General features: G+C 50.9%; 1 protein-coding gene across 1 annotated transcript; it reads left to right on the forward strand.

The window, feature by feature from the left end:
• The first annotated feature begins 2760 nt into the window (after positions 1-2760).
• On the forward strand, positions 2761-14417 carry Nptx2 (neuronal pentraxin 2). Its single transcript, XM_021186955.1, has 5 exons — positions 2761-3363; positions 4993-5209; positions 10415-10659; positions 12212-12391; positions 13092-14417. The coding sequence occupies exons 1-5, from the start codon at positions 2932-2934 to the stop codon at positions 13317-13319; spliced, it is 1302 nt and encodes a 433-aa protein (XP_021042614.1). The 5' UTR covers positions 2761-2931; the 3' UTR covers positions 13320-14417.
• The last annotated feature ends 273 nt before the right edge of the window (positions 14418-14690 follow it).

Here is a 14690-nt window from a genome sequence, read left to right on the forward strand (position 1 = left end):
CAGCCGACATAGTGAATGAGTGGGTGGTTACTATGCTGCTGTTTCGGTTACACTAAGAGATTAGGTGGCAGTGATTCACTGCTGCAGATCTGCACGACTTTCTCAAGTAGCAGGAAAATCTGTGGGCCCTGGGCTCTGTTACTTGCACAGCCCTTCTCATGGGTAGTGTGAGTCATGCACGCAGGATCTTTCAGGTAGACGGTTTCTGTGCTGTGAGGAAGAAATCAAGGCAGAGAGCCCACGCTGCCAGGAACAGGTTACAGCCGCAGCCAGAGCATCTCCTTGTATGAAAGTCTATCTGCTGTTTACACAACCAGCCTGACCTTCCCTACTCTGCCTCGGCTACAGGAAATTCATTGCCCACACAGAAGAAAACCAATGTTTTGTAACGTTTGGCACGAGGAGGAGGGAGTCCTTCCTTCCGGAACTACCAGGCTCTTGAATAAAGCCAGAAGGGCCATTAAAGAGTTGACACTAATTGCCTTATCTTTCCTACGAGGTCCAAAGAGGAGAAAATGGCTTGCCCCAAACCACTTAGCTAGTAACAGTTGGCATTGGGACTGGAAGGCCTCATTCCTAAACCAGCAGATTTTTCCATTGTACCAGGAAAACAAAACTGCAAATAGCATTAAGTCCTCTGATTTTACTGTCTCCAGAGGAAAATCACATCCTCAATGCCTGGGTCTTTCCATCTGGGGTTTGGCAACTCTGCAGATCCCTTCTCATAGTGGGAACTCTTGTAGGAAGTCTAAGAGCAATTATTTTGGGGATATATGCTATTTTTATGTCTTCTTGTACATCACCTTCTTTGGTCAGGAGGAAATTAGATTTCTGGAAATGCATTTGATTTAATTATTAAAAGGACAAGCCTTGGCTTCAAGTAGTTGCAAAATATGAATTATTAGTCCATGTCATGAAAGGACCGGAGAACTACATAGAAACAATGATAATCTATTGTCACACCCAATTAAGATCTTCCCTGGCCTGGGAGTAAAAGAGCATCAGATCTATGAGTGGGAACTTCAAGCAGCATGTCTATATTTGGGTAATTCTGAACATGCCTGGATTTGGTACCTTACAGCATCCTCTAAAAATGTACTACTTTAGAAAGTGTTTTGAGATTTTGTTGCCTTCACGACTGCAGTTTCTGTGTGTGTGTGTGGGGGGGGGGGGGTATTTGAGCTTTTGAGTTTCCATGTAGCCAAAGAAAGAAAGTCTAGGAAGAAATGGTAGACTCAAGGTCAAATCCAACCAGGGGAAACTCCTCCGTGGTGAGTCTAGACAACAAAGCCATAAGCCCAGTATTCACCCCCCTGCCTACACCTTACCTTTTCCATTGATGAATATTCTTCTTACCTGAGCCATCCTTGCTTCTGGGTCCTCTGCTCTGGATCCTGTGGAGACTGAATTTCCTGTCTGTAGTTTTTAATCCTTGAAGAGATTTTTCATGAATAGAACTTTCCTTATAATTTAGCAACACTGTCCTTGAAAACCCCACAACTATTTACATAACAGAAGCTATTGTTTGAAGTGCAAAACAGGTCAGAATTTGGTTTCCAGAGATTAATCACTGCAGTCTATTTTGTATTATCATAATAATTTCATTTATTTTGATACAATTTGTTTTCAGAATCAACCCCAGCTTCTTTGCACAAGTGACAAATCCATTTGTTTCTGGTAGAATGGATAATGTGATTAATGACCTTGCAACAGGATTTCTTTAAAAAGGGGGAACTTTTTTTTTTTTTTCCATTTTTAATTCACAGTAAAGCAGCTCTGTTAAGTGTGTAACTGTTCTGAACTTGTAAGCCATGGGTAAGATTTTGAAATTACCCCTCCCCCCCAATCTTTTGGGGGGATTTCTGGGTATTAATATTAGGTTTTCTCCAAGAATCTGATGATACTAGTCTACATTTGTAAAGTGGACTTGTTGGACTCCCCCATTAAAAAGAATGGGGCCCCACTCTATGCCATGACCCCATCATGTTTATTCTGGCTGGATGTTCTCATCAAACCGAGGTCATGCGAAATAAATAAGATCATGCCTAGGAGGATATTGTTCCCGCACAAGAACCTTCGCGTGAACTCGTGACTACCGCCTCCTGGTCTTCTGTGTTGGCATCCCCTTCTTTCTTGCAGCATCCAGGACCCACTTCTGCCCCTCTTGGCCTGTTTTTCTTTTCTTTCTTTCTTTCTTTTTTTTTTCTTCTGTTTTTCCCCTTGAGTTCTCTGGGGTTGGGCCTGGGATTTTGGGTACGCCTACAGACTGTCCGCCTCTGCAATCGACCGTCGTGCTTCCCGCGCCAGAACAAGGAAACCCACGCGGGACGCGTGGGTGGCTCGCGTGGAAAACCCGGGTTCGAGTCCCGCTGGGAGATTTCCTCCTTGGCAAGTGGAGTCATCTCGGTCAGGGTTTCTCAGCCGGAAGCCGCGCCAACACCTCTCATCATGGGCGGCAAGTTGTCCTCGGGGCTTCTCTGACCGTGCGGGTCCAGTCAACGCTTTCTCTGACCGTTTCCGAAGCCCACTTTCCTCTCCTAAGGAGCCTTGGGGATCCTGCACTCGCGCCTCAGAAAATCAGCCCACGACAGAGCCCAGCCGCCGGGGCCAGCTTAGCGATGCGCCCGCGCCCCCGCCCCGCCCTCCGCGTGACGCGAACGCCGGCGGACCAATCAGAGAGCGCGGCGCGAGCCCCACGCGCCCGTGGCCCCACCCTCCAAGCTTAAGAAAGGGCGCGCGGGCAGAGCCCGGGCCAGAACGCCGCGCAAAGCGGAGAGCTGCTATTTGCGACGGCAGGCGGCGCTTGTGCTGCCTTTTCCGTGCTGCACGCGGTTCCCTCGAGCGCCGCGCTCGGACGGACGTAGCCGGCCGCGAAGGCGCCCAGACGGCAAGCCAGCGACCCATGCTGAAGTGAGCACACAGGTCAGCGAGATGCTGGCACTGCTGACCGTCGGCGTGGCGCTCGCCGTGGCCGCCGGACGAGCCGAGGACAGCCCGATGATACCTGGCAGTCGCTTCGTGTGCACCGCGTTGCCCCCCGATGCGGCGCGCGCCGGCTGCCCGCTGCCCGCGATGCCCATGCAAGGAGGCGCGCTGAGCCCGGAGGAGGAGCTGCGAGCCGCTGTGCTGCAGCTGCGCGAGACCGTCGTGCAGCAGAAGGAGACGCTGGGCGCCCAGCGAGAAGCCATCCGAGAGCTCACCGGCAAGTTGGCCCGCTGCGAGGGGCTGGCGGGCGGCAAGGCGCGCGGCACAGGGTCCACGGGCAAGGACACCATGGGCGACCTGCCGCGGGACCCGGGCCACGTCGTGGAGCAGCTTAGCCGCTCGCTGCAAACCCTCAAGGACCGCTTGGAGAGCCTCGAGGTACCTGTGCGCGGTGGCATCTAGCGGGTGGTGGTCCCCGGGATCGTGGGACTAAGGATGCGGGAGAAATGGGTACGTGGGCTGGCTAGGCGCCCCCATCCACAGGGAAAGCTGAGTTCGGGGGTGCAAGTCTCGCTCCTGCTCTGAACCTTACTGTGATGGCCTTTTGTCTCCTTGCCCTCTTCTGTCCCCACGTTCGATGGGAAAGGTGAAATCCTCAACCCCATCTCCATTCCGACGCGCGCGGGGACTTACCCACTAGACTCACCGTGAACTTACCGAGGTTTTTGACTAAAGAACCCGGACCGCCAGGCCTGGAGGGCAATACCAGGTGACCCCGGCAGCCTGTTTCCTCTTTTCAAACCTCCGCTTTCAGAAGCGGGACACGCTCCCGCTGGCTATACCCAGTGCTGAGACTGCCACCGGAGGTCAGCTGCCCCTGGGCATCTGGTGTTTTCTTTGACAAATTGGGTCGGGGTGTGAGAGGACTGGGCTTGACTGATAGGCAGGAGAGTGGAGGGGGAAAGCCAGCGCCCCCAGGATGTGAGCAAGCCCCTTATTAACCTCAACAACGACTCTTCATCGAGTCAGCTTTTTTTTTTTTTTTTTTTTTTTAAAAGATGCCCTTAGCTATGACTTTAAGGGAACGGACTTTATCCCGCTATCTTCTCCCGTGGGTAATTTGGAACTTTGGGGGAAGAAATCATCAATTAATTTTCATCTTCCCACCTTGTTTAAGAAGTGTGGACATTTCTGTTAACAGCATTTATCAGAAATACCTATTAGCAAAAATGAGGTTTAAATTACAGGTGTTAATTATTGCTAAATTATCGGAGTGTTTCTTTTGGCATGATTGCTATATACAGTATTTCCAGCATCTGTGGATCCATGAGTCATGATTACTGAGAGCTCACACTTCTTGAGTTCTAAGTGTGACTCAGGCAGATTATTTAATTTTAACCCTTGTAATAGAGAATGGCTCGAGGCAGGTCCAGTTTTCTACAGTTTATAATCTGGAACACTGGGATTCAGGCGCTTGCCAAGGGCTCGTGGCTGAGGATGGCTGGCTGCCTCCGAGCCAGTGTGATGGCAGAGGAGTGAGAGAAATAGGAAGTGAGGGTTTGGATACATTAAAAAACAGAGCTGTCTGGGCTTTAGTAGTGTATTGTACCTGTCCTTTTCCAGGTATATCGCAGAGCCTGTTTGCCCTTGTAACATTTTGGAACTTGGGGACCGTGTTCATTTCTAGATGAAAGCTTTGAGTACCATTGATTAACTGTTTGAAAAAAATCTTGCCTGTGTTTTGGGCTTTATATGACATAGAATTATAGATGTTGGCTAAATTTTTAGGCTTTTTGGTAAGAGAAGAAAAGCAGCTTTTCGAGAGGAGAAAGTGAGATTCACAAGTTTCAAATATTGCAGGGAAGTAATTTTTGTCTGACTTTGAAAGCCTTTCCCTCCCCCCTCCCCCCCCCAAAAAAAAGACATCAGTAAAATGTTCTCTTTGAGCCACTGGCACAAGTTGATGTTGCTCTGGAAGCTCCTTGCTGTGTTGTTGGATCACTGGAGCTGCGTGCCACAGTTTCTATTCAACTGGCCTGAATCTCTCTCCCTCCCGCTCTTCCAAAGCTCCAGCTCCGCACAAATGTGTCTAATGCTGGGCTGCCGAGCGACTTCCGAGAGGTGCTCCAGCGGAGGCTTGGGGAACTGGAGAGGCAGTTGCTACGCAAGGTGGCGGAGCTGGAAGATGAGAAGTCCCTGCTCCACAATGAGACCTCAGCTCACCGGCAGAAGACAGAGAGCACACTGAACGCGCTGCTGCAGAGGGTGGCCGAGCTGGAGCGAGGTAGGTGCTGTGTGCCCGCCCGCCCCACGCTCTGTCTGAGAGTGGCCTCCTTTTTACCACTTCAGGCAGATCTAGGATTTCCATTTATGGACATAAGTGAAGCAGTGGTAGTGGCACAACATGGAGATGATCCTTAGATGTCTGTGCTCATAGGGCTCCTAGCTCTACCAGCATTACCCTGGGGGTGGGGATGGTTGGGGGGCGGGGAAACAAAGGCACTCCAGACCAGGTTGGATAAACACCCTGACCTCTGACCTCCTGCCGAATGGTAACTAGTCGGTACAGCAGAGTCTGTTCATCTTGCCATTTCATGCTGTGTTAGGTAAGATTCTCCCATGAGAGACAGAAGAGGAGATGAAGGCTCCTAAATGCTTCAGTTTGTAGTCTCAACCCCTAACTCTCTGGGTGGCCTGTGGGTTTTCAGGTTTGGTGGTGGAGAGTATAGAATCAGAATTTCAGATTCATTAAGATGACAAAGACAAGTTCAATGTCATGATTGACAGGACACCGTCCAATAGAAAACTGTCCCATGACCCTTGTAGTGAACAGAAGGGTCAGGTGAAGGAGGGCATGAGCTATTGGGCTATTGTTTCATTCAGTCCCCGGTTTCCCGAAATGCCTTCCTGTTTTCTGTTATTTCCCTTGCCTTGTCTATTTGACTTAGATTCTGTTTTCTTTTCGTTGTTGTTGTTCTTGTGGGTTTTGTTTTGTTTTGTTTTAGCTGCTTGAAACAGCATCTTATTATACAGCCTAAACTGGCCTGCAGCTTGCCATCCTCCTGCCTCAGCCTCCAAATGCTGGGATTATAGGCATGTGACTTGACATTGATTCTCGAGTTTTCAAAAATAGTTTCTTCTCTGTCTTCCTTCTACTGCTAGGTGACATCGGGAGATGCACTGGGTCTCAGAACCTTCTTAACAGGCAGAGCAACTGCCTCTGATTCTTTTTTGCTTGACAAGAGGGGGCACAGCATCCTACACCCAGCACCCCACAGTCACAGTGGATCCTTGGGAGGCAGGGGCACAGCATCCTACCTCTAACACCCCACACAGTCACAGTGGATCCTTGGGAGGCAGAGGGCCATGGGTTAAGCACAGCAGTGAGTGACTGAAAGGGGTGACTAGAACCAGAGGGGACTTGGTGGCCTTGTGCCTCCCTTGGCACAGTGCTCAGCTTACCAGCAAGGAGACAAGTCAGTATAAATCTGGACAATGGACATAGCATCAGGCTGCATGCTGAACATGCTACCCATTTCACAGATGAGAAAATGCTCATTTCTCAGGCAGGCAAGTTTCCTTTATGAGTACTTGCTAAAGAAGCCTGAGACACTTGTCACAGTGACATAAACCTGAGCCTCTCCATTATCTGTCCTTGAACTCCAGGCCAGTGGAAAAGCGTGCTATACTTAGTAGCTTCCCCACCTGTTCTAAACCAGAAGGGACAGGCAGGGGCTCAGGCCAGCCATGCTGGTTCTGACACCCACATTCTTACTCCTTAGTTCTCACTGAAAGCCCACAGCTGAACCGGCCATAGGATGCTGGGCTAACAAGAGCCAAGTCTCTACAACAGTGGTTCAGAGGAACCACCGAGCTCCTGCGTCACACGCATGCCCGCCCACACACACACACACACACACACACACACACACACNCACACNNNNGAGAGAGAGAGAGAGAGAGAGAGAGAGAGAGAGAGAGAGAGAGAGAGAGTATATGTATATGGTATTTTGCCTATATACATATGTATACCACCACATTTACACCCAGTGCCCACGGAGCCTAGAAAGGATGTTGAATCCCTTGGGACTGGAGTTGCAATGATCATAAGCTCCCTATGGGTGCAGAGAAATGAGCCTGGGTCCTCTGCAAGACCAACAGTATTCTTACTTGCTGAACCATCTCCAGGCCCAGACTTCCCTTTGACTCCCCCAGCGCAGGAATGCTAGACTTTTTCCTTGTGTTCCACCCACACTCAGTTCTGGAATGAGTCTTAAAGGAAAATGACCATCTGGTAAGCCATTTGTTTCTGGGCACTTGTGAGTTTATGCTCCTTCTGCTTTATGGCCAGTGTAGAAGGGTATGCAAATGCTCACCCCCAAAGTGCACTATGAATTGGAACTCCACCAGGTTCCATAGAAGCATCTCGCTGAGCCCCATAGAGGCGCAAGCATGTGGCCAGTTAGGAAGGCTCTGGGGAGTTTCTGTCCTTGGGTCCATCGTTCTACATCAGATGTGAGCCAGATGCTTAGCCGTAGCTTCGGTGTCTTCTATTAGCACCGCAACAGGTATCCATGGCAGGCACAGATGACACCGTAGCGATGCTTCAATCTCTGCAGACCTGAGAGGTTTAGTAGCGATCCCAGAGAAGAAATGGGGTTTTAGCCCTATTGGGTGTGAAGCTCTTTATAGCCCAGCAAGTAGCAGCTGACTTTGCACAGCACCCATGTCCCCAGTGTACCCATTTCTCTCGTCTGAAAGACCTGTTCATTTGTAAAGTCCTCAGCATCTGGGCCAGCAGGCCAGGTGCAGCTGGCTGGGTGCTGAAATCGTTGGCACTGGCACTGAGAAACCAGAGCTTCCTCCTTCAAAGGCCCAGGCTGCCCGCCCCCCTCCTTAGGCTTGTCTACCACCTGCAGCTTCTGATTTATTGGTCAAGCCTTTTAATTCCTTAATTGGTTCTAACTAAGTTTCCTCTGAACCTCCAAGCTGTTTTATTCAAATAAAGGGCACCAGTTGTCAGGCTAGAGCCCCTCCCTGCCTCTCTGCTCTCCCTGCTCTAATTAAACCTATCTGTTGTCACCGACCTAATGATATTACCGACCCCGAGTCTTATTAAATTGGCAAGCCTGCCCACCTGTGAGAGTAGAAGCCATTTCTCCTTATTAGATAATGATGCCTTCATTAAGAACTCGGCCATTTGCCACTTGAAGACTGAGCACCAGTGGCTATGTGTAGTGGAGAGAGGGACTTCTGGTCCTGTTGGTTCAGCAGCTGGGTGACCTTAGATAAGTCGTTTCTTGGAAGCCTCAACACAACAGTGCAACCTACAGAATTGGAGCGGGTGTTGTCTGCTTCTGTATGCTTCTTCAGCATAACAGGGGGCACACCCTTGTGTTTCCGGGGGCTTGCTTTTTCAGGTGTTTGAGACAGTCAGGTCTCCAAGTCTGGGCAGGTGCTCCATAGCCCACAGCCTGTTTTGAGAGATGCCTACCATGGGAGGTCAGGATGAATCGGGGAGACTACATAACCTCAGAAGCAGGGGCAAATACTAGCTAGTAAGCCCAGAGACCCCAGAAAAGTGACCCTGGACTCAGCTGCTGGGCTGTGCAGGAGACCTCTGCAGATAAGGCCTGCGCCCCGGGACTTTGGAATATCATGATGGAGTAAGGTTGTCTGGCCCTTTAAGGGCGCTTAGTGAGCAGTTGAGTGTGTGAGGAACTGAGGCCCCTTCACTGGCAGGATCTGATCCTTACATACAGGGCAGCTGTCACTATGGCCACTCACAGAATCGTGTTGTTTCCTGCAAACTTTGGGTAACACAACTGTACATTAATCTGAGCTTAAGTCAAGATGATGCTGAAAGTCCCGGGCCATGTAAGAGTTTGTTTTCAAAAACTTCAGATGTGCGGTGTGCATGAGAACAGCCTGAGATGGGGAGAGGAGGGTCTTACCACTCCCAGTAAGGTCTAGAGGGTCTAAAGTTCTGGCCAGGTGCTAGCCTGAGGCGGGCAGCACCTCTGCATGCATCTGTCTCCCCCGCCCCCATTCCACATTCCAGAAAACAGTGCAGCAATGCAGTCTTCTCTTGAGAAGGAAAGGTTATGTCAGGAGCAAAGGGTTTCGCAGCAGGGACTGAGACGGACTGCCACTTCTGAGGAAGGCTGTAGTGAGGACCCCAAGCCTGACTCCTTTGCCTGAGCAGTGGTAATCATCTACTATGGCAGTGATGGAGGCTCGCGCATCCACAATGTTTATCAAGTGCTCTGGTCCTGGGGGACAAACCCTGGTCCCTTGAGTTTCAAAGCCTGCCCTTAAGAAAGAAGACAGAGGGACAGAGTGCTCATGGAAAGATGGGAGGAAATAAGACTTGATGGAGGAAGAACAAGAAAATTAAATCCAGGAAATCCCTTCCTCCCCTTTTTAGTCACCGAGACTGAGAGACTCAATGGTGATTGGAAAGGACACGAGCTGGGTGTTTTGTTTTTGTCTGATTTGTGGATTCAAAGAAGCCTCTTGCAGGCAGTGGTGGCATGCATCTATAAACCCAAGACTTGCTAGGTGTCTTCGGGTTTGTATTCCTGCACAAACCCCTGAGACACTAGGCTAAGGCAGGATTGTGAGTTCAAAGCCAGCCTGGGCTACAGGTTACATAGCAAGGCCTTTACTCAGAAACAGATAGGAATGAAGAATTCTCTTAATTCTGTTTTTTGTTTTATGTGTATGCATATATGCATAGGCGTATGTATGTATGTATGTATGTATATATGTATGTATGCCATGTGTGGAGGCCAGAAGAGAGCATTTGATCCCCTAGAACGGGAGGTGCAGATGGTGGTGAACAATGTCCTGTGACATTGGACATTGAACCTGAGTGCTTTGGAGGAGCAGCAAATGTGCTTAGCTGCTGAGTATTTCTCTAGCTCTGAGGCCTCTTCCTCTCCTTAATGACGGAGCTAGACTGGATATGGGGACGAACACCTTCAGTCCCAGCTCTTAGCAGGAAGAGGCAGAAGGATGGCTGGTCCGAGTAGGAATTACAGGACAAAAGCGCACGAGACCATCTCAAAAAAGAACAAAAGGTAGAGACAAGTTCTCTACGGTGTCTACTGTATGTCTCACAAAATACTCCATTCCCTTCACACCTCTGGGAGCATCCTGGAGGGCCGTAGTTGCCAGTGCCTCTGTTGGGATTCTCACCCACAGCTCTTCTGTGTCACAGGCTTTCTGGGATCCTTTACTGGCCCCTCAGGCTTCCTCTAGTCACTGTCCTCCTAGGGGAAGTCCCCGCCCCCTTTCCCTCTCCCCTCCTACTGTCTTTGGACTGATTTCCCACCAGAGTGTAAGCTTCTAGGAGTCAAGGACTGTCCCAGGACTGCTGGGTTTGGGCACTTTGACCAGGAGCTGGAGTGCCCGGCCTGCCTGAGTGACGGGTCCTGGTACCTGGCCAGGCTACCCTGCTGCAACCTCTCTTCCTTCTTCCACCCAGGCAACAGTGCATTCAAGTCACCAGATGCATTCAAAGTGTCCCTTCCTCTCCGCACAAACTACCTGTACGGCAAGATCAAGAAGACATTGCCCGAGCTGTACGCCTTTACCATCTGCCTGTGGCTGCGGTCCAGTGCCTCGCCAGGCATCGGTACGCCGTTCTCCTACGCTGTGCCTGGGCAAGCCAATGAGATTGTGCTAATAGAGTGGGGTAATAATCCCATCGAGCTGCTCATCAACGACAAGGTGAGGCCTACTGAGCTTTTCCCCGGGGCCCAGGGGAGCAGACGCTGGAGGAAGTCAGCGCTTGCTCGCTGGCTCTCGGTAGCACACAGAGCAGATCCTGGCCAGCTACTGACTGGGAGTGTGGTGGTTGTCCTCCTCAGCGTGGAGGAGGCACTTCCTCTACAGAGTGCTGACCGTGGGATGGGGGTGGCAGAGGGTATCTGCAGCCTGTGGAGACCCCAGCTCTGAGTCTGGCCAACAGCAAGCAGTTGAGGATCCCCATGTCACAGGAGTGGAAGGAGTAGGAAGGCAGGTCCCCACAAACAGAGGCTCTCCCTAAATGTGGCTTTCCCTAAATGCTCTCTGGTCGAGGGCACCTGTGTGAGAGTGTAGATTTTTAAAGGGATCAGGTTTATTGCAATAAATTGTACATATGGCAAAACTGAGCTTTTAAACATACATTTAGTTTTAGCTGGCCGTGACTAGTGCAGACAGCTGTACAATCACGCCACAATAAACGTATAAAACAGCCCCACTGCCACACTCCCGTGCACCATTGTAGTCAACTCCTGCCCAGCCTTCTCAGCCGCTGGCAACTGTTCTTTCTCTTCCATAGCCTTGCCTTCCCCAGAGCAGCCCCAGTGAGGACGGCTCCTTGAAAGCCGAGTTTTGAGCCTCTGATCACTCAGCCACCTCGTGCAAACCCTGTCTTGAAAACAAATGACTCAAACTTTTCTCCTAAAGTCAGATCCAACACAATAAAAAGAATGTCCTTAGTCCGGCATTTGAATGGCTGCCCTGCTGTAGATGGCCCAGGTCCAGCCTCCGTTTGAGAGAGGAGAAGAAGAAACCCTTGCCTGCCTGTGATCTTTATCAAACCGCCACCGGGTGGAGCATTGTGGAGAAGTTGGAAGTTCTGTGGAGTGGAGTGATCCTTCCAGGCTTCTAGCAGAAACCGCTTCCCTGAGCCAAGGATTTATTGTTCTAAATAACATTGTAATCCCCAGAGTCTTGTTTTCCTCTCCCTTTAGACCTCTTGTAAACATCCAATTCCTGGGAGGGAGACTTCAGGTTGCTAGGAGACCAACAGTAACAACAGCACAACCTGTGCTCACTGGCTTCTGGCCTGTAGTTGAGTATCGGGTCTGTATGTGCGCACTCCTGTACTGTACTAACACGCACTTGCATATAGAGGTCTCCTGACCTTCTCTTGACACAGGCGAGGCTTGGTATACACACACACACACACACACACACACACACACACACACACGTCTCTTAGTGCTACCTGCCAGGTTTTACACAGAGCCTAGGCTAGTAAGGGAGTTGGTAGCCAGGCCCAGAACCAAGAATGTCCAGTGTCCTGAAGCTATGCCCAGCCTCCTGATTGACACTCACACACAAGGCAAATAGGGTTTGATGTGTCACTCACAAGACAGGGAAGGGAATCCCAGCAGGAGTCCTGGATTGTGGAAAGAAGAGTAACCCAGGTGACAGTCCCCCCCCCCCTTCGCTGGAGGAATCCATGGGATCTGGACCTGGCAAGGCCTCACCTGCATGTTGATACCCACAGGTCGCACAGCTGCCTCTGTTTGTTAGTGACGGCAAGTGGCACCACATCTGCATCACCTGGACCACTCGAGACGGCATGTGGGAAGCATTCCAGGATGGGGAGAAGCTGGGCACTGGGGAAAACCTGGCACCCTGGCACCCCATTAAGCCAGGGGGTGTGCTCATCCTGGGGCAGGAGCAGGTGGGTACTCTCTCACGGACGCTACCAAGGAGGCTGCCCAAGCCAGCTACCTGGCATCCCCATGCCCTTGCTCAAGGTCTCCCAGACCCTGCCACTGTTCTGACACCCAAGCTCCCTGGCTGTGTGATGACAAAGCTGTGGGAATGTCCTTGTAGTCACAGGGTCATGTAGTGGCTCGGGTCCAGCTGCCTTGTGGGTCAGCACTATAGGAACGCATCTCCAGTGTCCCTTTGAGCCCCTGCATTTGGCATTGCCTGCTACACAGTGGTAGAACTGAAATCTTCCTGGAACTGTTGGCTCAGGATCCCAAAATCTAGCAAAGGACACATAGGAAACATCTAGTGGGGAGGGGGGTCATGGGAAGAAAGATGATCTGGGACGCTTGCTGTCTAGGTAAGGGGTAACAAAGAAGCCAGCAGGTCCCAGGCAGGGAAGAGCTAGCATACTGGTCCCTAAGCACTTGGGGGCTTGCAGATTCGTGCATGTCTCCTTCCTCGGGTCCATTGCTTCACCCCTGAAAGGGGCTGAGAGTCAGCCTTTAGGCGACTGTCATCCCCTTCTGCCTCAGTTTCCCCTGTGTAAAGTGGGTGGGGCTTCAGAACCTGTAGAGTATGTGGTTCCCTCCCTCTCGCCTTCTGGAGAGTCAGGAGGCCAGTTCTGCATGCGAACCTATCCCAACATGCCCGTTTCCACTTTCCAGGACACTGTGGGAGGCAGATTTGATGCCACACAGGCCTTTGTTGGAGAGCTTAGCCAGTTCAACATATGGGACCGTGTCCTCCGGGCGCAGGAGATCATCAACATCGCCAACTGCTCCACGAACATGCCCGGCAACATCATCCCGTGGGTGGACAACAACGTCGATGTGTTCGGAGGGGCTTCCAAGTGGCCTGTGGAGACCTGTGAAGAGCGGCTCCTGGACTTGTAGCTGCCCTCTCTGTCGCAGAGGGCACGATCCATCAGGCTGTTCTGGGGACTTCAAGGCATCTCTTCCCCCGTTCACCTAAAACCTCTGGCCTGAACAGAAGAGAGCCGGAGCTCTAAGGCAGGCTGCGCGGCTGCCCTTGGCTTAGGCTCATTTGTTCCTTACCATTTTGTCGGGTTTTTGGGGGGTAGTGACAGAATCCCTGGAAGAGTCCAGAGCCACTTGCTGCTGGGGTTTCTAGTAAAGTCGGTGAGCCTCTCCACCAGTCCCTGTAAATGCTAATGCAGCCCAGCCCTGCCTGTCGTTTTTGGATCCTTGGTGTCTCATGTGTGCTTCCTGTCTGTCCCCTTTGATGGCTGTGCGGTCATCTTACCGGTATGGCCTAGGTCCCTTGTGTGTGTAGCACATCCCTGCTTTTGACTGAACACTGCACAGAAGCCTACCCGCCCCCAAACAGGGCCTCTCCCTCGATGTCACGTGCATTCTGGTCTCTCCTTCTGAGGGAACTGCAGCTGATGGAGGGCCAGCTGCTCAGACAATCCCCAAAGCAGCCCCCCTGCCGTGGAGAAGGTCCCCCACAGCCTCCCCAGCCTGTCCACCTCTCAGACCCACGCTCCAAAGGATCATTGCTGGGCTGGCTTTGAGAAGCTGCTCTTCTCATCTGGTGCCAAAAGTTCATTTGCAGCTTCTACAACAATCCCCACAAAAGATGAACAGCCATTAGAAGCCTCCCCTCCTTTTGATGCTCAGCCCACTGTGAAGAGTGAGCTTGTTTTGTAAGCCACATTGGTTCCTGTGAGCATCTGACCATCCCCCATCAAGTATTTCCTCCGGAACTGGAGATTCGGGCGTCATTTGGCTGCTACTTGCTTAGTGACTCCAGGCTGCATCATATATCATAATTTATTTTAAAGAGAAAGTGATTCAGTGGGGAAATTTATAAAGCTATAAATATTATATATTTTATTTTTCATACATGTTTGAAGTTCAGATCCATGGATGTTCCATTTGTAGGACCAGCTTGATGTGCCCATCCTGACATTGTATGCCACAAGAGCTCTTGTGATGATGGAATTTTGATTAAAGTGCACCGGAAGATGCTTTAAGCTTCGTGTTCTTCCCCCCCATCTCACTCTCCTCTCCCTACCCCACCCCATCTCTCTCACACACACACAGAACTGGAATCCAGCTCGTCTGGGAGGGTGGGGCTTTGTGCTTCCTGGCTAATGCACAGCTGTTTCGGTTTAACGAGACCTCACCCCAGTGGACAGTCACAGCTGTACGTGAAGGACATGGAGTGTTGATCCTTGGGGTAGGACATTGTCCAACCTTGTCCCCCTCCTTCAGTAGCATGCTATGGGAGTCCAGCAAACT

Source organism: Mus pahari, chromosome 23, assembly GCF_900095145.1.
Source record: "Mus pahari chromosome 23, PAHARI_EIJ_v1.1, whole genome shotgun sequence".
Lineage (NCBI taxonomy): Eukaryota > Metazoa > Chordata > Mammalia > Rodentia > Muridae > Mus > Mus pahari.